At 57.6% G+C, this 25,094-nt stretch overlaps 1 protein-coding gene across 6 annotated transcripts in view; it reads left to right on the forward strand.

The window, feature by feature from the left end:
- The first annotated feature begins 799 nt into the window (after positions 1–799).
- CACNA1A (calcium voltage-gated channel subunit alpha1 A) overlaps positions 800–25,094 on the forward strand; it is a 203,188-nt gene continuing 178,893 nt past the window's right edge. For 3 of the 6 annotated variants that reach the window (XM_070273031.1, XM_070273033.1, XM_070273032.1), the window contains exon 1: positions 800–1,367. In XM_070273031.1, the coding sequence (XP_070129132.1) occupies positions 1,076–1,367 (292 nt within the window). In that variant the 5' untranslated portion in view covers positions 800–1,075. The remainder of the gene's footprint in view (positions 1,368–25,094) is intronic. The other 3 variants (XR_011440598.1, XM_070273034.1, XM_070273035.1) reach the window with 2 other exon arrangements.

The following is a 25,094-nucleotide window of genomic DNA, read 5'->3' on the forward strand; positions in this document are numbered from 1 at the left end:
GCCGAGGGCCGAGCGAGCGGCGCAGACCTCTCTCCCCCTCTCGTCTCTTTATTTTTTTCCCCCTGTTGGGAATTTTCAGGATTTCATTGCTGCAATTTAACCCCAAGATGAGGCGCGGTTGAGCGAAACGCTGCGCACACACACACGCTCACGCTCCTTCGTGAGCAGAAGAGGCAGCCTCTGGTGATTCAGGAAGAAAAAAAAATCACCGGGACCCTGCGGCTTCGAGACTCCGCCGGGCCCTCCGGAGCGCCCCCTTCCCCCCCAGCGCCCCTTCATTCCTTTCCCCTTAATATTCTTTATTTTATTTTAATCTTTTTTGGGGCTACAGCTCTTTCAGCATTTTTAAGGTCTAGGAACTCAAGCAAAACAGAAAGGGGGATTTTTTTTTTTTAATTTTGGGGGCCGCCTTCCCCCCCACCCCCCCCACGCAGAGACCTGGTTTTTATTTTTATTTTTTCTGATCTTTTTTTTTTTTAACGGGCCGAGCGCACTGCTTTTTTTTTTTTGCGAGATGCCAGCCTGACCCGACCTCGGAGGAATGCGAAGCTGCCACTGCATCCCGGGGGGGCGTCCTTTGCAGACGTTCGCGTCTTAAAGGGGGTGTGCGTTGGTTTTTTTTTTTTTTTTTGAAACTGCCTTTTTTTTTTCCTCCTCCCCAGCTCCCCCCCCCCCCCCCCCGGAGTGGGTGGACTGGGGATTGCCTGGACTCCTTCCTCGGTTATTTTCTGCCTCGCCTCCCGCGCCCCTCCCCCTCCGCGGCCCCCGCGCCCCGCCCCCGCCCCCTCCTCCCGCCCCTCCTTCTCCGGGGTCAGCCGGGAAGATGTCCCGCGCTGCGCTCCCCGGCTGGGGCCGGGCGGCCGCCGTGTGAGCCCCCGAGCCAGGCGCCGAGCCGCCGCCGCCCGATGGGCTGGGCGGTGGAGCGTCTCCGCAGTCGCAGCCCCGGCCGCCGTCTTCGCAGCCCCGGCGGCATCGGCAGCAGCATCCTCCTCGGCGGCGGCGGCGGCGGCGGCGGCAGCATCTTCCGCATCGTTCGCCGCAGCTGCGTAACCCGGAGCCCTTTGCTCTTTGCAGAATGGCCCGCTTCGGAGACGAGATGCCGGCCCGCTACGGGGGAGGAGGCTCCGGGGCGGCCGCCGGGGTGGTCGTGGGCGCCGGCGGCGGGCGAGGAGCCGGGGGCAGCCGGCAGGGCGGACAGCCCGGGGCGCAAAGGATGTACAAGCAGTCGATGGCGCAGAGAGCGCGGACCATGGCCCTCTACAACCCCATCCCCGTCCGACAGAACTGCCTCACGGTCAACCGCTCCCTGTTCCTCTTCAGCGAGGACAACGTGGTGAGAAAATACGCCAAAAAGATCACCGAATGGCCATATCCTTTCCCGAAGCCCGGCGGCGGCGCCTCCCCTCCTCCCCCCGCCTCCCCTCTCCCGGCTGCCAGAGGCCGGGCCGGCGGGAGGCAGGCGGGGGTCTCCCAGGGCCGGCGGAGGCTGGAGGAGTGTGGGGAGGCTGGGGCGGGGGGCGGCCGGGCACTGGAGGCCACCCCGAGGACCGGCTCCGGGGCGAGGGCTGCGCCCCGGGCTCGCCCAGGGGCCTCGCGGGGGCTCCGGAGCCCGCGCCCTATGGGTCAGCCTTCTCCGGGCTGAGCTGGGCCTGGGCGGGGGCCGTGGGGGCTTGGCTGCCCCTTAGCGGAATCCAGGGGCACCTCCAGAGCCAGAGCGGTCCCCAACCACCGGCCCCTCGGCCCCTGCCTTCCCCAGCTGGGGGCTCCTGCTCAGGGCAGGGCGCTCAGGGTCCCCAGGGCGAGAGCCGCTGGGAGAACATGTGGCCTTCACTTGGAGGGCCGGCCCGGCCCGACCTGGTGTCCCAGGGTGGGCTGCTGGCCGCTGGGTTTGGAGCGCTTCTCCCCATGTCTGCGGGTCCCCTTTCCTTCACACCGATCAAGGGCCTCACCACCTTTTGGGGTGTAGAGAGCACCCCGTTTGCCCCATCTGGGGCCCTGACCTGGACGACTCGGGATGGGCTCTTTCGGTAAGAAAGAGGGAGAGTGAAAATGAAGGGCTGGGTCCTCCCGCCGGCCGTGCCCGGCCTCATTCCACACTGGAGCCACCGGGAGAGTCAGCATCCATGTGGACGTCTCGGGCAGGTAAACGCCTTGTTAATTTTTTTTTTTTTAAATCAAAGATCCAGAGGAAGAAAGGTGAAGACACAGTTTCCTCTGCTGAGATGCTGTCACCATGCGGATCCCCTTGTGTTTCTTTAAATCCGTGCCTGCTTGAAATAAACCTTCAGGAGGGTTTAACATCTGTTGAGATGTAGGCAGGCAAGGATGGGTAATTAGTCGGGCTTTCTAGCAGTTATCTAAGCATGACCCAGATTCCAAGTGGGGGGACGCACCCTGCTCCCCAGCCTGGCTGGCCACCATGCCATGGCCAAGCGTGGGGCTCGTCGGCCCTGTTCCAACCAGCTGCCTTCGGTGTGAAAGTGCCCGGGGCTGGGTGGGCCTCTGGGCTCGGTGATGAGCCCCCATCCCCTTCGTGTGTGGTTTCGACTGTTCTGCACTCAGCAGGGCTGAGCCCCGGGTGGTTCTGGGCTGCTCATCTGAGGAGTACGGTGGCCGGTGGGCTCACTGTTACGGGGCTCGGAATTGAGCTTTGGGCTTCTGGATGCTCTGAGGTTTTGGAGCATGTGAACAGCCTGCTTTGAGGGGGGTGAGAATGAAGAGGTTCAGCTGGCCCCTTTCTGGAGGGGCGGACCCCCAGCCACGGTGTCGTCTGGATTGGCACCCAAGGCCAGGTCTTTGCCTCCTGAGTTCCAGCCTCCTGAAGGCCCATTGACAGGCTCAGGGGTCTTGTGGTTGCTCTGCCTCCCACCCCCCTAGCCCCCCGGGGAGTGGTGGGGTGTGGAGGGTGGCACGGTGTGCACTGTCACCTAACTCCAGGGGGGTGTGGGAGATTCACTGGGCTGCCAGGTTTCTCTGCTGAAAGTGACTTTAGACCATGCGGGGCCTGGGCCTGGAGTCTGCTGAGAGGAAGGCCGGGGTGGTGGTGGGGGGGGGTGGGGGGTGGTCCTCCTGTGTCCTCAGTTCACCCCAGGCCGGCCTGAATCCCGCAGCCCGGAGGATTGCTGGGGGCGGGTGGGGGCGGTGCCAGCGGCCCTGGCAGGGAGATGCAGGTGAATTGGGAGCATTCGCTGGCCCTGTGGGTTTTCTTTGGCTCTCTTGCTGTCAGTAGCTTGGTGATGAGTTTGTGCCTTCTGCTCTCTGCAGACGGGTTTTTTTCTCTCTTTGCCCCGAGGCGGCAAACGCATTATCCAGCCCCGCTCTGGAAGGCAGAGCTCTCGTCCCGAGTCTGTCAGCAGCCAGGTTACCCAGGGCTGAGCTTTCTCGGGGGGGCCGTGAGAGGGAGGGGACGGAGAGCTGGGGCTGGATAAGGGGACGCGGACCAGCGAGAGGAGATGCATGTGTAGACACGCCGAGGAGTCAGGGTACCAGGGCGGAACCTTGACTTCTGTGTCCAGATACTTCTGCCGTGGAAAAAACTGTGTTTAAGTACTTATTCTGAACTTTTAGAATAAAGTCTGGTATAAGTAGAAGAAGATGCACAAATCGGGTTCAGCTTGACGAGTGCTCACAAAGTGCGCACAGCCGTGCACTCAGGCCAAGGGCGGGAATGTGACCAGCCCCCCAGAACCCCCCATGTTTCCTCCCCCGTGAGGGTAACCGCCGCCCTGACCTCTCACCTCACGGGTTCACTTGCCTCCTTGGGGAACCTCCCCCGGGACTCGCAGGCTGTGTTCCTTCAGGTCTGGCTTTTTTGCCCACTACGTCTGAGGACTCACCCCATGGCTCCTTGTCGTTGGCGTGTGGCGTTTTGTTTGTGACCCTGCCGCTGTGGACTCATCCGTCCTGCGGCTGGGAGCCATTTGGGTAGTTTCCAGGTCCTGCCGTGAGGAACGTTCTTGTGCGTGTCTTTGGTTGAACTTTTTCTGTGTTTCTCTTGGGTCTGCCCTGGGAGCGGAGTCACCCTGCCCTTCTCTGGTGTGTGTTAGCAGGAGCTGCGTTTGCAAACGGCCTTTACTGAGGGTCGCTGCTGAGCAGGGGTGGCAGCTCCCTCCCGTCCCGTGGGGAGGAGTGAGTGCACGCTCCGTGGCTTGGCCGTGTGCTCACAGGGTCTAAGAGTGTCCCTCGTGATGCAGGTCTCAGCGTGGTGCACGTGCAGGCGCACACTCAGCCGCTGTGACTCCTGACCCTTTTGCACGCCTCCCCGCCCCCCCACCTTGCAGCAACGCAAGCTGGAAACCAGCAATGAGAACTAAGGATTCTCATTCATTTTGTTTCTCTTTTCCTAAGTAAGAAAGCCCAAATGGCGGTCTCTGATGTTTGGATTTACGGAGCTGGCTGTTCCTCTCGGACGCGCCCGGCAGCAGGCCGGCCCGGCCACACGCCCGGCTGTCGTGTCTCTGTTGATTGGAAGTCTGATTTGAACATGGCCGTGATGGGCTCTGATGTTGGCTTCCAAGGAGCCGAAATCTGTCAGCTCAATAAGGCGCATCTGTCAGCCTTCCCAGGGTCCCCACTCAGTGCCACTCGCTGCTTCTGAGGTGCTACCAGGCACCAATGTGAATGTCATCTTCCCCAGCCCTGCTGATGTCAGCACATCTCCCACCGAGTGCGGGCAGGGACTCGGGCCGCTGCGAGCGCCTCGGACCCGGGTCTGCGTGCGCTCCTGAACCGCAGGCAGGATTGTGGGAATCTCAACCAGAAGCCCAGACCCCCTGACATCAGGGACTCGAGGACACGGCCCATCGGCATTCCCTTGGTTTTCTTTCTTTAACGAGAGGGCTCTTTAAAGAGGAATGTTCCACACCAGAAACAGAGGGAGCCCTGGAGAGGCTGGAGCACGTTGTCAGACCCTTGGCCCGTCCTGAAAAGTAGAATGTGCTAGCAGACACTACTGTAGAAGGCAGGACGGCGTGACCTGTGTGATCCTTCCCCTCGATCAGTGTGGCTGGTATTTCCAGAAGAGCAAAATTCTGGGAAATAAATATCAGCATGGTTTTTTCCATGGGGCTTTTTTATAATCCCCCAAATCCAAAACACTGTGAAAAGCAAAAGATCAGCTCACGGGGGGTAAAACCTGCCTTGAAGTGACCCAAGGTTACGGTCTGACTGTGCAGTCTTAATTTGTCCCCCTGGTGTGTGTTTGGTGCATCTGCTGCAGGAATGTTGGCTAACGCTTGACTGTGGGGTGCTGCCCGCCCCACCGGGAGCCTTCTGTGTACATCGCAGTGCTTTTCAAACTTCCATGAGCGTGAGGTCTGCCTTGCGGAAAGAATGATTCTGGTCCAGCGGGTTTCGGGTGGGACCTGGGATTCCGTTTCCAATAAGCTTCTCGGGGCGGCCCGCGGTGCCCGGGCCTTGGCTACACTTCCGGGATCCTGATCCCATTATTGATGCATCCTGTTAGCTTTTTTCCTTTTTCTCAATAATCCGATTTATTGAGGTTTACTTTGCTTCTGGCAAATTTCACTCTTTTTAGCCTACAATTGTATGAGTTTTGACAAATGCGTGCAGTCACGTAGCCACCACCAAAATCAAGCTGTGGAGCAGTTCCCCGTCTAAAATATCTCCTGGTTCTCTGTGGGGTCGGCATCTAGTGCCCAAAGCCTTGGCAGCCGCTGGTCTGTTCTCCATCCTTCGAGCTTTGCGTTTCCCAGAAAGTGCTGTCCGCAGGATCACTCCGTATGCGGCCTTCGGTGCCAACTCCTTTCACGCAGCCTCTGAGCCCCACTCATGTCGCCCGCCATATCCGTGGCTTCTCCGTTCTTAGTGCCCAGCCGTGTTCCATGGGGTAGATGGATGAGAGCAGGGCTGCTGGGCTGCGTGGGAGGTGGCCACCTCACTTCACGAGAGCCCACCAAACTGCCCTCCAAAGTGGCTGCCCGTTTAGTGTCCCATCCCGGTCGTCCCTCTAAAGGCACCACGTCTGAGCTCCGAGGTGCGTCTGGCCCCGAGAGTGGAGGATAAAGGACGGTGGATGCCACGAAACTGGTGGAAGTGACGTCGCTCAGTGCAGTCGGAGAAGCGGGAAGGAGAGGGGTTGTCGTCCTCGCCGTGTGCCTGCGCTCGTTTGACAGCGAGCAAGAGAGGGGCTCGCCTGTGTGGGAGAGGGGGTCTCTGGTGTGGGGCACTGTGTTTGCCCGGTGCGTGAAAAAGGGCCTCGCTTCACCCGTTTGCTCTCGTGCCGACGTTTCAGGTTTCCCGTGGGTTTTAGGTGTGAGGTGCGCGCGTGCGCATGAGGTGATCCGACCCAAGAAGGTCTCAGGAATGTTAGTGCTTGAGAAGTCAGGGAGCAGTGGCCCCTGGAGAGTGAAGTCTGCCTTCCATGGCTTAGGGGGGAGTCTGTGGGCGCTTGGGGCTTGTAACCCCGTTGCCCCCCCCAGCACCGAGCACACATATGCCTTCCCCCAGCAATGGAAGGAACCGCCAGGAAGTGGACTCGATGCAGAGATGGCCAGGGCCCCAAAGCCCCATGGCTGGGCCCCTTCTGAGGATGCAAAGTCAGCTCGTGCGGGGGACCCGCATGGTGCCGTGGAAGATGCAGAGACGAGAGGGAGCCGTTCTGGACTTGGGGCCCACCGGGCCCCCTGAGACTCAGAGCCTCAGTTTCCTCTTGTGCGTGATGAGGACGTTGCCTCTGTAGCATCTCTCTTGGGGGACTTGTGGGGAGGTTAAATGGGGCCACTCGTGCTAAACGCTCAGCACAGTGTCCAGTGTGGAGAAAGCCCGCAAATCCACGAGTCGTTAATGCTGGAGGGTACTTTTTCCCCGGTGATCATTTTCGGAAGCTTGGGCTAGAATTGAGGCCCTCCGGGCAGGTGTGTGTGCTCGGGGCCCCTCGGCCCCGCAGCTCGGGCGTGTTGATCTGAGGTTGGCTCTCGGCAAACAGCTCTCGGAGAGTTTGCAGTCTCCGTCCTCTCCGGAAGCTTTAGGGGGAGAAAATTCATGCCCACTTGACCCATTTTTCTATTCCCTTCGGCCTGAGATAAAATTAATTGTCTTTCTCTCCCTTGATCCCTCCCTCGTGGGTGACAAGGTGAGGGAGTTTCAAAGTGTGTAATTAGCTTCTCTTCCTCCCCTCCCACCCGCCCATCTCCTTCTTCTGAGCCAGTCGAGAGTCCAGCCCCGGATGGAGGCCGCAGGCCCAGGGCGGCTGGTGTGCCACCCCAGGCGACCCCTGGGAGTTTAATGGCAAAACCCTGCTAGCTTTGGGGTCAGAATGTGTTCCCCACGTCCCCCTTGACTCCTGTCTTTCTCCTTCCCCACCGCCCCTTACTTCCTGGGACAACAGAGAAGGAGGGAACATTCCAGGAGAGGAAACCAGGTGGGTGGGCTCAGCTACTTGGGCTTCAGAACCCACGAGGCTTCAGTCCTTGTTGGGGCAAGGTGACCAGCTGTCCCAGTTTGCCTGGGACTGTCCTGGTTTTAGCGTCTTGGGAAACCCAGTAGTGCCGGGCAAACCAGGACGTCGGTCACCCTGCTGGTGAGTTTTTAACACCCAAGAGAGGAGAGAGGAGGGGAACGGAGACGGCGCCGAGGCCCAGGAAAGGAGAAGATCGGAAGCTTTTTTCCTCTGAAAAGCCAGGACGTTTTATCCGAATGAACTGTGCTTTTGGAAGCCGCCTGTCTACGGCAGATAATGTGAGAAAGATCCCGGCTCGGAGCTGAGACGCCTGCCTTAAGTCCGGATCAACTTTTGTCGTCTCTCTTGGGTTCGAAATGTCTTCACCTCCTGTTCACACTGGGAACTGAATTCCCTGGAATTCGGAATCAGCAGCCCCTCCCTCGAATAACCCCACCCCAGAGGCAGGGCCCCCCCACCCCCCGGAGCCGTTCCCACGTCGTCGCCCACCTGCCAGGAAGTAACGTTCACACTGTTAAGTTCCGTTCTCCTTTTAGGTCTGTGTGTAAGATACATATATAATTTTAAACCAGTTTTTAAAGTATTTTTATACAAGCAGCGTTTGCAGGAGGGCTGAATCTGTTCTCAAGAATAAATCGACGGTTTTGTCGTAGACGAGACATGGGTGCCGACCTAGAACTCACTCCACGTTTGCGTGTATATGGGGGGGGGGGAAGGGCACACAGTTTCTGACCTTCCAGAATCTGTCGTATACTCTTATGTTGTCGATTTTTCTCATTTTCTTTATTGAGAAGAATGGGCGCGGCAGCCTATGCTGACCCTCCCTCGCTTCTGTGAAATGTTTGTGACATGTCGTGGAGCCCGTGTAGGAGTCCATGTCTGAGCCGTAACACCAAGTGGAGGCTGAAAGAGGAAGAGGCAGGGAGGAGGGGAGGAGTTAGGGTGGAGGCGAGGCACCCAGGGCCCGGGGGTGGGCAAGCCTGGCCGCAGTCTGAGCTGCAGCCACCAGGAGCCGATCCCCAGTCTCCTCTGCTGTGACATGGGCGCAGTGGCCCTACACACACTGGATTGTGGGAGGATGGAAAGGTGCTTTGCGCAGAAGGCGTGTGGCAGGGATGGCCACTCTGGGAACAGCATCAGGATGGACAGACTTCCGACTCTGGGATGGCGACGGCTGGGTTCACTGTGGGCACCACTCGGTCCTGTGCTTGGCTCCTGAGGGGGCTGAATACATCATTGTGGGTGTTTCCCTGCCCCTCGGGTGAACAGACTGTTGCTTTAATCCTCTTCCGGGTTCACAGCACGCTCTCAATATTGTCGCTCCTCTCGCTCGCTTATTTTCCCTATTTATTCTAGCAGCAGGTGGAAACGCTGCTGGACCAGCTACAAGCCGAGAACCGGCGTGGTGGTCCTCCCATGGTGGTCCTGGCCCCACAGGGTCAGCCTCCCCTGCGCCAGGACCGATGTTCTCACACTTGGGCGCCCATCAGCATCCCCTGCAGGGCTGTTTAAACCCGGTGGCCGGGCCTGGCCCCCAGAGCTTCTGATTCGGGGGGTTTGGGGTGGAGCCTGAGAATTTGCATTTCCAGCGAGTTCCCAGATGGTGCTGATGCCGCTGGTGAGGGAGCGAAGTGTGAGACGCCCCAAACCAGAACGCAATGGATATTTACTTCTTCTGCCCCGATTCTCTGACCGCAGCACCCGCCCTCTCTTGGACTGTGTGCGTCTCGTTCCTTTTCCTTCTTTCTCTCATCTTGTTTCGTCCCATGTTTGGATACTCCTTGACAACGTGAATGCCACCTTCCTGGTTTCTGAGCTGTTCAGGCTCTGGAACTCCTGTTCGCTTTTTCCCTCGTCTGTCTAAGATTCATCTCTCTTGTTGAGTGTAGCTGTAGGTCATTTATTTTTTCCCATATAATACTGTATTCTGTGATGATACAACAATTTATCCATTTTTCCTGGGTGATGGACATTTGGGATGTTTCCAGTTTTTTCTTTCCTTTTTTTTTTTTCCCTGTGACGAATGATGCTGCTGGACTGAATCAGTCATTTTTGAATGAATGAATTCAAGGTGTTAATTTTAGTCTGTGTGTTTGGGAACGGAGCTTCAGCTAGAATCAGCTGAGATTCATCAGCATTTCTGGAACGTCAGCCCTCTGACAGGCGCTGGCTGAGCCATTTCACAGGCTGCCCATCGTCCTCTCCAAGGGCCCGCCAGCCAGGCGGCCCCCGTTCCCGCGTGTCTCCTGAAAGTCAGCCTGTGGCTTAGACGCTGGCGGTTGGTACCGTAGTGGAGAAGCAGCACAACTGAGCCGAGTGCGTGACTCTGGACCCAGGGGACTGGGCTTTGGGACCTTGGGCGAGTCACTTAAGTGTTCTGTGCCTCGGTTTCCCAGTCTGTCCAGTGAGCCCCTATCTTGGAGGATTAAATGAGTTAATACAAGCGATGCTTCGAGAATACTGTCTGGAGCTTAGTAAGCACTGTGTGCTTATAGCTGAACCGATGGGCAGACCGATGGGAGAAAGGAAACAAGGATGGACTTTGGAGTGGCCTTGTCTTGGGCTTCTCTGACCCAATGCTTGGCATAGTGTGTGGCGCACAGTAGGTGCTACACAGTGTTAGCGATGACTATTATGCCTTTTCCTGCCAAGGTTCTCCACTCCCTTGATCTCTGTCATTCTTTGGCATCTGTCTCGTTAACCCTGGATGATCAGCTCAACTACGGTGCCTCCAGTGTGTAAACCAAGGGGGGCACAATCACGGGGCCGTATTCACTGTTGACACTAGAATTCTGTGATTCCAGGGGCGATGCAGAATTTCCCTGTCTCCCAGTCATTCTTGTCCACGGTCTAATCAACTCCTCTCATTGCCTTCCTTGCTCTCCTGTTGCCAGACTCTCTGATCTCCCCATGGCCCCCCCTCCTCTGACCCTGCCCCCCAGCCTTGCTCTAAGAGCACCAGCTTTGAAGACATCAGACACTTCAGACCAGTGGGACTAGGCCAGCCTCTGTGTGGTCTTACGAGGACTGGGAGCGTTTGGGTGTTGCACAAATTGGAATAGTCAGCGATGCTTATGGACTCGAATTATCTTTGGAAGAGTTGTTAGAATGCAAACTTTTGACAGTTTGGCCTGTTTCTAATGACAGTGAAGTCTTAAGTCATGGACCGTGGATGGATGTTTGCGGTTTAGCGGGGAGAGGCGTCTCCTGCAGCTAGTGTGGGATGAGTGGATGGATGGATGGATGGATGGACAGATAAGAGAAGAAAAGATGGATGATGTTGGATGGATGGGTGACTGGATGGGTAGGTGGGTGGGCGATAGGTGAGCGGACAAGTAGATTGGTGGGTGACTGGATGAATGGTGGGCAGATGGGTGGATGAATGGATGGATAATGAAAGAAAGAAAGGACGGATGGAGGAACATAAGGGTGGATAAGCATGGGTAGATGATGGGCTGATTGAAGAGTAAAGAGGTGGATGAGTGGATGGATGGGTGGGTGGGTGGATGGGTGGATGAGTGGATGGATGGGTGGATGGGTGGATGGGTGGATGAGTGGATGGATGGGTGGGTGGGTGGATGGGTGGATGAGTGGATGGATGGGTGGGTGGGTGGATGGGTGGATGAGTGGATGGATGGGTGGATGGGTGGATGGGTGGATGAGTGGATGGATGGGTGGGTGGGTGGATGGGTGGATGAGTGGATGGATGGGTGGGTGGGTGGATGGGTGGATGAGTGGATGGATGGGTGGGTGGGTGGATGGGTGAGTGGATGTTAGATATAAGGGTGTGTTACATATAAGGATGGGTGTCCATGTCTGGGTCTCTTTGGTATTTATTTGGTGTTCTTATTGGCTTGGGAATCACCAAGCCCCTCCTCTTATCATCCTCTTTGTGCCTTTCCGGGTGTCAAGTAAATCTTGCATGCTTTTTTGAAAATCAATAAGTTTGTCTGCTTGTGTTGTCTTCTCTAATTAGCCAGCTCCTTGAGTGTGGACAGTGGTTTACCTTCTTCGCATCCCCTACCCTTCCTACACTATCTACATAATGAAGACTTAAAATTCTGGCAACACCTGGTTTTGGTTATTTCAGCCCTGAGGCTGAGAGCGACACTCTGTGGCTTGTGCTCCGTCGGTGAAGAGGGGTGGGCCAGTGGAATCTCTCTCTTCTGAGTAGATTGGTAATGGTAACTGAGTTGGTTACTAAGTAAATGTCCCAGATGCTTACCCACGGGCCAGAGATTACACATTACAGATGTACCAGGGTCATCCAAGGCCACATGATCTAGTCCCCGTTTTGCCTTTGACCCCATCTCTTCCATTCCCTGCCCTTTCCACCCCGTCTCAGCCGCACGGCCCCTTTTTGCGCACACCCAGCTCATTTGCATCTGAGAGCATTTATGCGGCTCTCCCCTCTGCCTGTGTCATTGTCCCCCTAGGTCTCCCCTTGGCTGACTCCTTCTCTTCATTTAGGTCTCGGCCCAAAAGTAGCCACCTCCCAGAGGCCTATTCTCTTCGTTTATTGAGCACTGAAATTACAAAGAATGTAAAAATATAGGTATACTCTCCCATCCAGAGTGAATCTCTGGAGACGTTATAATGCATTTCATTCCATACTTTTTCATGGATTGAAGCTTTTTTGAACTCATTTCCGTGCCACTAGATATCCCTGGAAAATTTCAGAGCCACCATGGATGGTTGCACAGATTGAACACTGCACAGGCATCATGGGCGTCATCGAGCTGTACACTTATTTCAGTTTCCCAGCTGATGGAAGCTTAAGTGTCTTGTTCTAGCAAAATGAAGATATTATGACAACTTCTTGACAGATGGACCTAACAACTTGAACAAAGGGGCGTCGTATTTAGATTCACACAGTGGTGCCGTATGGGTTGGCAGCAGCCCAGGAGAACACTGTGATTAATATCTGATGATATGTACTGGATGGGAGTATCCTACTTTGTCCCGTTGTTCGTTTTGCTTATAAACAACAGCGCAGCGAACATCTCTGTGCGTACGTCTCTGTCCGAGGTTCTGATTATTTTCAGAATAAATTCTGGTCTGGCTGTGACGCTCAAGTCTTGAAACTGTTGCCACCACTTTCCTTGAATCTGTAAAAGCGATTTTGAGATGAGGCGACTCAAAGTTCAGGAAGCTGATGAGGAGCAGGGAAAGGGCCGTCTGCCTGGTTGGTCTGGAATTTCTCCAGGCTGCACATGAAGCCAAGGGACTTTCGGGAATGTCTGGAGACGTTTTTGGTTGTCACGAATGCGGAGGGTGGGGGGCTACTGGCACGTCACAGATAGAAACAGGGATGCTGATGAGCATCCTGAAATGCATGGGACAACTCCCCACCCCCCCACCACCAGTAGGAAGCGTCCAGCCCGAGACGGCGGTATTGCCGAGGTCGCGAAATCCTGATGTAAGCGGTGTCGTGGGTTTTTTGGAGATAAGTGGGTGGATTTAGGGTTTGGGGGTGACTTAAGTTTAATTTACAGTTTCTCTTGCTAGCTGGGTGTCTAAGCCAGCTTTCTGTGAACTTTAGATCCCACACGACCAGCGACAGGCTTGCTGCCGACAGATTCGTTGATGTAAATATAGACAAGTATAGAGAAGGAAGTCTCAGCCCGAGCTGGAAGCTGTTGGAGTGGAAGCTGCTGCGGCCTCCCCTCCCCCCTGCCTCTCCTTCTGTTGCCCAGTTTTCAAATCGTGTCGCACTTTCTTTGGGCTCCCGGCGTGTGAGTGCTGCTGGTGTAGACCGTGGTTCTCTGTTCGCTTTCCCCCACACCCAGCGTTGGCCTGGGGTGTGCACGGGAGACACACCCCTGGGGCAGATTAGCTCAGAGATGAGGGGGGAGGAGCACATTCATTCATTCATGACAAGCTGCCTCATGCATAAATGTCCCTGGGCACCTACTGTGCGCCAGGCAGGTGGGGCGAGAGGAGGGCGGGAAGGTGACCGGGTAGGACATGCAGGACGTCGTGGACCAGGGTGAAGACTTCAGCTCCAAAGGAAGTGGCGTCTTCGTCCCCGTTTTCCCACCCGGCACGTCTATGCGCGTTGTTCTCCATAACGAAAACAGGATAATTTTGCACACGTTTTGAGACCTGCTGTGTTTCCACCGTGACTGGCCGCCCTGCAGTGAGCCCCGCCCCTGACGATGCCTTTGCAAAGTCTGTGACTCGGGACAGAGTCCTGGAAGCGGCATAGCTGGGTTACACACCCGGCCTTTGGGCCAGGTTGCAAGGAACACTGAGGCTGTGCCCTTTGAACTTTCCCTGACCGTGTGGCCCACCTGGGTTGCCTTCGATGTCACGTCTTTGCCAATCTCACGAGTGGAGAGAGGAGCCCTGCTGTGGCCGGTTTGTGTTTTTCAGCTCCCAGAGGTGCAGAGCATCTTCTGGATCCGTATTTCCCTCGAGACATCCCTGGTTACACCCTCTGCTCCGTTTGTCCTGGGACGTTCTTCACAGACGTCTTGGGGCTTGGGCCAGGTTCTGTGGACACTGAGGGTCCTGGCTCCGTGCCGGCTGTGAGGTGGTCCAGCCTAGAGGCGAAGGGCGGCAGGGAGGCAGGACCGGGCTTCCTGGGTTCTAGTCCCAGCACTGCTTCTTTCCAACCACGTCATCCTGGGCAAGTCCCTTACTCTCTGGGCCTCAGTTTCTGCATCTGTAAAATGGGTGTAACGCGAGTGCCGCCTCCTGGGCTCGCTGCAGGGCTCAAGCAGCACCGAGAACAGAGGCCGGCACGCGGCGGGTGCTGTAGGCATGGGCGGCTTTAGACTCCCGGCCCCTCGGTGCGATAGGATGGGTGTGTTTCTGTGCACCTCCGTCGGGGCTGGAAACCCCTCTGTTTCAGGGCACGGTGGCCGCCTGTGATGTAGACGGAGCCCTCTTCACGCTGACCAGACAGGATGTCCCACTCCCCCCAGACCTGAGGGAGAGCAGCTGGCCGCTGGCCCCGTCCTCAGTGGGCCCTGTGCTTGCTCGGGTCTGGGGCTCCCCCACAGCTCCGGTAAAGAAGAGACACCACATCCCTGGAGGACGTGGAAGCCAGCCGTCTCCTCGAGAATCCTTGGTGCTTCCTCTTGGGGCCCAGGCTGTGTGAGACCCACTGTGGCTGACTTCCTCTTTGTACCAACCCTGAAAGCTTGGTGGGTTCATTTGTGTCCCCATTTTACAGATGGGCACGCTGAGGCTCAGAGAGAGAAGTCGCTTGCCGAGGTCACACATCCAGCAAGTGGGGAACCTTGTGGGACAGGGAACGGCACGGCCAGGACGAACGCCCCGAGGGGCCGGTGCTCAGGGTGTCTGGGAAGCGTTGGTGCCCCAGAGAGGTGGGCACACCGTGGGCAGAGATGGTGCCAGGGAGCAGTTAGGGACAGAGTGAGGTCAGCCGGGACCAGGCTCCTCGCAGACCCTCAGTTTCTCCGTCTGTGCGATGGGCAGATGCTGCTTTCCTCCCAGGGGTGTCGTAAGGATGGAACTGATGGCGAGCATCCAACACCGTGCTCTGTGCCGGGAGGCTGAGGAGCGGGGCGCGAGGCCGGAGGCCTGTTTTGAGGATGGGTGTATGTAGGGCGAGGGGTTGAGGGGGAGACCGAGGTGGGGCTGGTGCAGGTGAGGGGCCCCGAGCAGGTGCCCAGCGCTGGGGGAGGAAGGACCGGGAGGAACCGAGGAGTCTCTGATTTCTTCCCTGCCCCTCAAGATGTCTTCTCGTCCTTTGTTCCAGTTCTTCGGTCACTTAAAGACGCAGACAAAGGGACTGAGCTCCGGGTTATTATTAAGGCTCTAGGTGTTTATTAAAGTTCTAGGAGTCACCTTTTTCTGACCCGTTGGACGTCTCGTTTCTTTCTTTCCTCGGAGGTCGTTGAGACCTGCGCTGCCCCATCGGGTAGCCGCCGGCCACGCGTGGCTGTTTCAACTTAAAAGTTAATTAAAATGAAATAAAATGACAAAGTCAGTCCATCAGTGGCACCTGTCACATTTCAGGTGTTCACTTGCCACTTGGAACTAGCGGCCGCTGTTCCGGATGGTGCAGGTCTGGAACGTTCCATCCCCGTGGGAACTTCTGCAGGACGTGCTGACGCAGAGCCTCCCGCGGCGGCAGCAGCAGCGTCTCCTGGGAACCTGTCGGAGACATGGGCTCTCCCCCAACCCCGGGCCTGCTCAGTCCCAAGATGCGTCTCAGGATCCCCTGGGCGATGTTTGGCGGCGCTTGGAATCACACGAAAGTTTTAAAAATGCTGCTGCCCCAGAGCCCCAGCCCCACAGACATGGGTGAGATCAGTGCCGGGCTGCCCCTGGGCGTGGGGGGAGCTGTGAAAGCTTCCCGGGTGATTCTGAAGTTCAGCCGGGATTGGCAGGGAGCCCCCTGGGTGGTTAAGAACACTTGGAAGGCAGGCAGACTGGAGTTGGAGCTGTGTGACTTAGGGCAAGCCGCTTAACCTCTCTGAGCTGCAAGTTCCCTCCCTGTACGGGGACTTGAGGCGCCTCCCTGGAGGGCTGAGGTGGTCACAGTGCTGGCCAGGGGCCTGGGACGCGGGTAGTAGGCAGTCGCTGCATAAATGAGTGTTAATTTTTAAAAATGAGGCCAGCAGCCTCAGAGCTTGATAGTTGGCGTGGAAGAAACTAAACTGTTCTTTTTTTAAATGGGATTGGGGTTTTCGACTTTTTAAATTGAGGTAAAAGTCACCTAAGATTAACCATTTTAAAGTGGCATTTAGCACATTCACAATGTCGTGCGGCCATCGATTCCGTCTCGTTCCAGGACGTCTTCACCCTCTGGAAGGGCCCCCCCCGGCCCCCCGCAGCCGCTGGTCCACCTTCCGTCTCTGTGGATTTGCCTGTTCTGGTTTGGGGGTTTGAAGTCCCCTCCCCGTGGCTGGCGACCCCCTGGCGTCCACATGAGGCTCAGCAGGCCCGGCCCCGTCGCGGGGCTCCGTGTGCGCCCCCGGCTCCCGGCTGCGCAGGGCCCAGCAGCAGCCCGTGTTCTGCTCTCCCGGGGCCGCGCGGATGAGGCCTTCATCTCCGCGGGGTTTCTCCCGGTTAAATATTTAATAAAGAAGACCTACAAGTACTGGTGCCGGGAGCATTTGATAAGGAAATTAATGAGAGCGAGGGAGGCACCGGGGCCCAGTGGTCCCTGCCGAGCCTGGCGGTGGCGCCCTGGGGACCCGACCTGGGCAGGCATCTGGGGGCTGGCGTGTGTTGATCTCGGGGCTACGCCGGCCGTCCTGGGTCCCCCGCTGTGGCCTCCCTCTTTCTCCAGCACTGTGTCTGGTGCAGGGCAGCCACTTGGTGAATGTACGTTAAAAGGTGAGGAATTGTGTGTGTGTGTGTGTGTGTGTGTGTGTGTGTGTAGGGGAGATGGAGGAGAGAAAGGAGGGAGAGAGATGAGAGAGAAAGAAAAATGAAAGCAGAGAGGGGCCGGCCTGGTGGCGCAGCGGTTAAGTGCGTACGTTCTGCTTGTCGGTGGCCTGGGGTTCGTCAGTTTGGATCCTGGGTGCGGACATGGCACTGCGTGGCAGGCCATGCTGTGGTAGGCATTCCACATATAAAGTGGAGGAAGGTGGGTATGGATGTTAGCTCAGGACCAGTCTTCCTCAGCAAAAAAAAAGAGGAGGACTGGCAGTAGTTAGCTCAGGGCTAATCTTCCTCAAAAAAAAAAAACAAAGAAAGAAAACAGAGAGATGGAAAAGGAAGGGAAAAGAGCTGGAGGGAGGGCAAGGCTGTCAGGCCTGGGGGAGAAAGGGACAGAAGAAGAGGGAGGAGGTGAGACAGAGGAGGAGGTGAGACAGAGGAAGAAAAAGGGAAACGAGGAAGAGAGTGCCCTGCGCCTCTCATGTCGTTTCCCCTCTGTTAGTCCTGACGACCTTTTTCTCTGTCTCCCCATTTCCCCCCGTTTCTCATTTCCTGACTCTCGCCTTCTTGCCAGTTCCGCGTCCCTTTTCGTTTCCTGTGACTCTGTTAGCATTTAATTTTCTGTCTGGGTTTTCATCCCTTTTCTCTTTCTCTCCATAAACCGTCCCTTGGCGTTGTCTTTAGCTGCTTGTGTCTGTGAGAGAGAGAAGGTAGGGGACCATAGGACACAGCTGGACGTTGTAAAGACCACCCCCCGCCGGGTGCCCCCTGCCCTCGGGAGGCGCAGCTGTGGAGGATGTTACAGGAATCGCCAGCTCGCTCTTTCTTTGCGGTTTTGCCCCCTGGACACGCGTCCCTGAGTGGGACGGTCACATTTCGTGGTTTTGAACTTTATGTAAACAAAGTTGCGGGACGTGACCTGTTTTGTTTTTCGCATCGTTGGCTCAGGTACATTCGTAAGATCTGACGACGAATGCTGTTCTTTCGGCCGCCGAGAGGGAACGACGTTGCTGGTTGTGTCCGGGTTTTGCTGCGCATGTAGGAGCCCCTCGAGGGGGGCAGGTCTCCATGTGGCCCGGATTAGTGCGTCTTCGGTTCGACCAAATGCTGCCGGTCGTTTTACGAAGTGTTTCGCTGATTTGCATGCCTGCTGGCTGCGGCCGAGCGCTCAGGCTGCTCCACACGCGCACGCACTCGAGGTCGTTGACGCGTGAGGTCATGTCTCACGGGGAGTTCACGTTGCGCTACGCGATTACAAATGGGTGAACATTTTTAATCTATTTACTGGCGATTCAAGTTTCTTCTTTGCTGAGGAGCCTCGTCACGTCCTGTCCTCATTTTCAGTTGTTTTTCGTATCGATCTGCAGGGTACTCTTGCGTGTTCTGGAACCTTCCTTCGTCGTGGGCTGCTGGGCAGTATCTTCCCTTTGTTCACCTCTTGATTCTTTTTTGTGACTTCTTTCGATCGATAGTGGTGCTGAATTTTAATGAGGTTGAATTTAGAAATATTTTCCTTCACAATTTGGGGGGCTTGTGTCTTATTTAAGAAAACCGTTTCTGCCCTGAGGTCACGGAGATATTCTGGACTATTTCTAAAAAATTTTACAGTTTTGCCCACTCTGTGTCTTTAATCGGCTTGGAAATTATTTTTGTGTCTGGTGTGAGGCAGGGGTTCGAGTTCCTTTTTATTGCATATGTGTTGTCCGCACACTGTTTATTGAAACTCCCTTCTTGCCTCTGACTGTTTGCTCTTACCTCCTCTGGTCTGATTTGTTTTCATACTCCAGTCGAGCCACAAATGTTTATTGAGTGCTGACTATGTACTAGGCACTGGGTTACAGTCACGAACATGGTAGACGCACTCAGTGCTTTCCTGGAGCATCCAGTCTGGCCAGGACGACAGATAAATAGCCATCACTACTTAATTACATTTACAAATGTTATAAGGCCTGAGGAGGGACAAGTCCGCATGCTCTGAGGGGAGCACTTAACCTCCCCCGAGGAAGTGGTGATAAACCTAGTCTTTAGCAGAACTCTGCTTTAGTGGGGGCACGAGTGGTGGAAAAGATGTTCTGACTGGAGGGAAGAGCATGTGCAAAGGCCCTGTGGCAGATGCTTAGGAATGTGGTGTTTCTCCTAAAGGCACTGTCTGGCTGCTGAAACAGCAATACGATGAGATTATGTCTGTGAGCGGCCCTGCTGGCTGCTGGGTGGACAGTGGATTGGATGGGCATAAGCACTGAAGCCATGAGGCCAGTGAGGAAATGACCGTAGTCTTTCAAGGAGGAGCCGCTGTGCGTTGGACTGGGACGGTGGCCGTGGGGATGGAAATCATCCGTCAGACAGAGAGAGATTTTGGACTGGCATGATTTTCCCCTCCCTCCCTTCCTCTCTCTGCTCCTCTCCTGGGTGAGGAGAGCAGTTGGTGGTTCTGCCAGGGGCATGTGCTCTGGAGCACAGATGGCCGTTGGAACTGTGGCCAAGAGAGTCGCTGGGCAGCCCCTGGCCCCCGGGGTTTTCTGGAATCAGCTCGACAATGGCCATTTATTAGTCACAATAGGTTGATAGCCTTGCCTTCAAAACACCTTTTAGCGGCTGCCTCAGTTGTCGGTCGCCCCAGCTGACCCTACGGGATGGGGGCGGGATGAAGGTTTTTGTCTCGGTTTTGTTGTAGAACGAGGGGAAGTTAACTGGCCGCTGACTCCCTGAGCCCACTCTTTTGCAAACTGCATTCTGCTGGGCAATCCTGAGTAATTTACACGGCCTCAGTTTCCCCAACGATGAGACGGGGATCACGGCCAAGTCCCTGCCTCTGAACCTTGTGCCCGACACGCGGGAGGATGCCTTCCTCGACCTGTGTGGACCTGTCGGTGCCCGGGGCTGCGTGGCCAGATCGCAGAGGATCTCAGGCAAGAAGAGGCGAGCTGGCTGGACGCGGCCGAGAGTCCAGGGAGCGCCCGGCTTGGGCGTGTCCGGGTCCAGGGGTCAGACGCCGTCACCAGGCCTCGACTCCCGGCTCTGCTCTTCTGAAGTCGCCTCAGTTCCCCGTGTGGCTGACGCGGCTGCAGTCCCAGCAGCTGCTCCTAAGATCCCCAGAATATCTTCCCAGCGAGGGTGCCCTCCTCTGGGTTGGCCCCGCGGGGTCGGGTGCTTGCGCCCAAGCCGATCACGGGGGACAGGAGGCAGGCAGAGGGGCTCTGGCTGGCGGAGTCGTGAGCCGCCTGGCCGTCTGTGGCGTTGGGGTGGGGAGGAGGTGCCCTGCAGTGCGGTGTCAGGCCGTACCAGCTGCTGCGACGAGTGTGCTCCTGGCTTCTGCCCGCTTTCTGTCAACTGGAATCCCACCCCGTGACGTCTTCACGAGGGTTTCAGTGAGAAGGAAGAAACGCTTCAAGAATCAAATTAAGAGACGCGGGCAGTTAGCAGAACAGAGAGGGAAGAGGGGGCAGATGGAGGGACAGACAGAAGCTGGCTGGCAGGGGTTGCCACCTGAGGAGACTGGCAGGATAAGTGCCCCAACTTCATGCTCTCCCCCCGTCTCCTGCTGTGGCTCCCCATTGTCCAAACCCCCCTGGAAGCCAGAGGGTGGGGAGCTCCGTGGGGTGGTCTGTCCACACAGGGCAGCCTCCCCAGCCACCGCAGGGCAGAGAAGTGGGGAGAGTGGACTCTGGGTAACAGAAGACGGCCGGTCGCTCTGGGCCACCTCGCTACGGGGGAGCCTGGGGCCTGTAGTCCGCGTGTGCATCCAGTAGAAGAGGAGCTTTGTGGATGTGGCACGTTGTCTTTTCCACAAGGAGAGATCGGGCTCCCCTGGGGCAAAAACCCCTACTTTACTGCTATAATTATTGGCGGTGGTGGCGAGTATTGGTCCCCTCCACTTGCTCTGCTCGTACCTCCAGCCCTTTCTCTTCCTCCCTCACCTGCTTAAAGAGCATTCTCGGGGTCTCAGCAGCCCGGCCTCCTGTGCCCCTGTCAAAGCCCACAGTGTAAGCCGAGCATGGGGCAGAAGGAAGGTACCACCTGGGTCCCAGAGGGGAGCTTCCTGCCCCAAGTCCTGCTGGAGGGGACCTGGGAGAGGCCCCTCGGGCTGCGCCCAGGGAGGCGGCCTCCAATCCCCTAGGCGGGAAGCTTCTCCTGGACTCCTCATCTGCTCCGCCCTCGCTTTGGGGCCTGTCTTGGCACCAGAAGTAGGGGCGGCAGTGGGATTGTGGCCCCGACGTGCTGACAATGGCCGGTGCCCGCCCCGCCCCCCTCCGGTCCAGCTGTGGGTCCCGCCTCTGGGTCAGCCTGGCGGCTGGAACAATGGCCTGTCTCCTCCAGGCCTCGCCCACCTCTTTGAGCTCCTCCAGGGACCGGTGACAACAGGGTCATCACTGCCTGGCTCCCTCCGTTCAGGTGCCACTGGCCTCTCCCACCCTCCGTGGCAGCCGGCCAGTCGGGTCCCGCCCTCCGACGGCTCTGGGTCCAGGACAACAGTGCGGAGCCGGGCGCCCAGGCGCTGTGCTGGGCCACCTCTCGGGGCGCTGTGCTGGGCCACCTCTCGGGGCTCTGTGCTGGGCCACCTCTCGGGGCGCTGTGCTGGGCCACCTCTCGGGGCTCTGTGCTGGGCCACCTCTCGGGGCGCTGTGCTGGGCCACCTCTCGGGGCGCTGTGCTGGGCCACCTCTCGGGGCGCTGTGGCTCCCGGCTACCTTCGCCCTCTTCCCAGCGTCCTGGGTCCCTGCTTCCAGCAGTGATGGTCACTTGGGTTCAAATCCATCACGCGGGCAAGCAACTTCACCTCCCTGTGCCTCAGTTTCCTCATCTGGCAATAAGCACTATGGTGGTAACGAGAGTTCCGGACCATATGGCAAGCAACTCGCTTGCAAGAGGTGGGTGCCGTTGTCATCCTCCCATGTGACAAAAGAGAAAACAAGGACAGGGAGGTCCAGCTTGTCCAAGGTCTCAGACCCCGGGAGCAACAGGGGTGAGATGGGAACCCGGGCTGTCGGGCTCCGGAGTCTGTGCTCCTGAGGAGTGAGCAGCCCTGACGATGTCCTGCCTCGGGGCTGCTGAACACGTTTATGTGGTAACGTGGGTGCAGAAGCTGAGTCCGTGCGCAGCACGCCACACATGCTCAAACGGGTGTTGGTTGCAATAGTCGTCCTGTCGTCGTATCTGGTCACGTGGACAGATGCGGCCGCTCCCAATAAACCTCGATGTGCAGAAACACGCCCTGGGCCGTCGTTTGCCTGAGTCTGACGTGGTGCGTGTTGTTATGTGTCAGCATTTTCCCCATTTCCTCTGTTTATACTCTTCTTTTCTCACGAGGCCGGCCTTTCTCTCTCTCCTTTGCTTCCATCTTTCGGGAAAACCTGTCAGGCCGCTGGATGTGTGGGCTCTCTTAATGCCGGGCTTGTCTGTCCTGTAAGACGTGGGCCATGAGGCTGGTGGGGTGAGCGCAGGCCTCTCCCCTCTCCCTTCCCTCCGTATTCCCAAGCTCCAGAAGTCACCACCCTCCTTGCCCACTGCTGAATCTCTCTGCCTGGGGAAGCCCAGGAGGGTCTCTGAGCTCCTCTCCCCACAGTCCCGTCTCACTCACGTGGCTCCTGCCACCCTGGCTGCTTCATGCTTCCTCAGACACACGGGGCACGGTCCTACCTCAGGGCCTTTGCACTGGCTGTTCCCTCTGCCTGGATCTTTTGCCCCAGGTTACCTGGTGGCTCCTCCCTCTTCTCCTCCAGGTCTTCTTTACTCAAGGCTGCCATCTCGCATCTGCCCTGTTTTAAGCTGTGGACTGAACCAGTCTAGAACAGCAGCTGGCACGTAGTAGGCAGTCAATAAATGTGTGTCAAAGGGGGAGTGCTACGGCTTCCTCCATTCCTGTTGCTGGGCAGCAGCCCACCGTGTGGAGACGCCAGTTTGCTCCTCCGTGTTCCTGTCAGTGGACCCCTGGGTCCCCCTCGTTCTGGCCGTGACGAGTGACGCGCCCGTGAAATTCTCGTGCCTCCCCTTGGCTTTGCTCTTGGCAAGTCTTCACAGATCCTTTAGGTTTCCCACTAAACGGCATGTCTGCAGACAGCCTCTCCTGACCCGGCCGCCACCTCCCACCGTCTAATCTAGGTCCCCGCTTTGTGTCCGCGTCTCTCGTCAGAGTGACGATGACGTGTTTACGATGCGGGGTGCACGCTGGTCAGGACTGGCCACTCCCAGAGGGCAAAACGGAGAAGGAAACCGCCCCGCGCCTCCGTGAAGCGGCCGGGCGGTGCCACTTCCCCGTCTCCCAGGCAGAGGGGGGGTTTGTTCGGGGAGGAGCAATCACGGGCTGCTGCTTGGAGGCGGTGGCTCCAGGCGCTCCGTTCGTCCGTGAATCTGCAGACACGAGATGAAAAGGAAGCCGCCACAGGGTCTCTGAGCTCACGGCACGAGGATGGCCAAGCCACAAATCACCGTCACGTGGTCCAGACAGCGTCAGGCAGTGTCACAGGACGTCGCACGATGGCAAATTGTGACAAAGCCGGCGCAGAAGCACCACGTGGAGGTGGCTTGGGTCGCGTGGCTGTCCGTGTCTCAGGACGTCGAGCCGCGTGGCCCCGTGGCCGCCGTCAGGGCGAGACTCGAAGGCCGGTGGGAGTGGGGGCCTCCCGCCCCTTTTCCGATGTTTGTCATGAGCTTCGAGGTCTGAAGATGAGCCCCTTCTTGGGGCTGCCTGGTGGCGCCGTGGTTGAGTTCGCGCACTCTTCTTCCACGGCCGGGGTTCGCGGGTTCAGATCCCGGGCGCAGACCTAGCACCGCTCATCAAGCCGTGCTGTGGCCGTGTCCCATGTGCAAAGATGGAGGAAGATGGGCACAGATGTTAGCTCAGGGCCAATCTTCCTCAGCAAAAAACAAAACAAAAACCCCAAAAGCCAGGAGACCCCTCTGTGCGCCCTGGTGTTGGCTTCGTCCCCTGCGCCTCTGCCTTGCTCCGTGTCCCTCTCCCTCCTTCCTTGTCCCCCTGCCTCCACCGGTGTTTCTCCTCACTGTTACCCTGACTTTATTCTCTACCCCTGTCGTGTGCAGAGGGCAGAGCTGAAGGAATCCGGGCCGTGAGGTCTTGAGTTCGGCTCTGCCTCGCCGCCTCCGGAGCGGCTTGACCGGCTGGTCATCTCATGTTCCCACGTGGGCTCCTTCCCGCCAGCGTCCCGGTCTCCTCCGGCGCACAGTGTGGCTCCTCCTGCCCCCTGAAGTCAGGCGTGGCCGTGTGGCTTGCTTTGGCCACTGGGATGGGAGGGGAAGTGACACGTGCCACCTCTGGGCCGAAGCTGTGGAGGGTGGGCTGCCTCTCGCGCTCCCCGCCGCCTGCCTCACCATCCCATGTGTGCGAAAGCGGAGCGGCCCTGGGACCCGGCGCTGGAGGGAGGACGACGGAGCGGCCTGGGCGCAGGGGTGCAGTGCAGTGGGTACCGGGCCCGAGGTGCCCAGTGCTGGGGCGGGGCAGCGGGATGGGGACATCCGGGCCGAGATGCCATCTCTCGTGCCCGTGGGGCCACGTCCAAGTGCGGCGAGCTCGTGGGGCTGTGTGCGCTCTCGTGCATCTGAACTTCTAGCTGACAAGTGCTGCCTCCCTCCGCCTCCTCCTGGATGGCCTCTCTCCCTCTCCTGGTGTCTCTATCCCGAAAAAGAATGTGGGATGAGCTGTCCCACATTTCCTTTGGGGACATAACTGGTCTCTGAAGCCCTGGGCGCTGGTTCAGTCGCCCCCACCTCCTCCTTCTTCCAGCGACCTTTTTTCTCTCTGTCTCTGATCGCTGTGTCAGCAGGGGGGCGAGGGGACCCCTGTTTAGCTCACTCAGTCTGACTCTTGCCGTCTTCTGTCTCCTTCGTCCCACCTGCCCTTTGCTGTTCAGTCCCTGCTCGTCCCCTCGTCCCACCAGCGAGTTCATACCCTGGTTCTGGAACTCGCGGCGAGCTCTGCTCTCTTGGTTTCCTGCTCGCTTAGCCCCCCGGATATCAGCCATCGTAGCAAATTCACGAACAGCTCTGAAGGCCTCGGCTGCACGACAGTCTGCTTTGCTCCCCTGAGCAGGACCCTGGGCCTGTTGCAAATGCCCGTCCCCACTCCGGATCTTTCTTCATCGTTTGGAGACCCTCTGTCGGGGTCAGTGAAGACCCGGGCAGAAGGGCCGGCTGAGGGCCCTGGACGTCCTGGCCACGCTGGGTGTTGTCACATTGATGAAGCTCCTGGGACCGCTGCCAGCAGCCTCTGGGATTAAATCAATAGCGATTGCAAAAGTAAAAGCTTCTTTTGGAGGCACAGGATAGGTTGGTTTATTTTTTTAATGATAAAGCCTCAAGGA

Source organism: Equus caballus, chromosome 7 (assembly GCF_041296265.1).
Source record: "Equus caballus isolate H_3958 breed thoroughbred chromosome 7, TB-T2T, whole genome shotgun sequence".
In the NCBI taxonomy this organism is placed as follows: domain Eukaryota; kingdom Metazoa; phylum Chordata; class Mammalia; order Perissodactyla; family Equidae; genus Equus; species Equus caballus.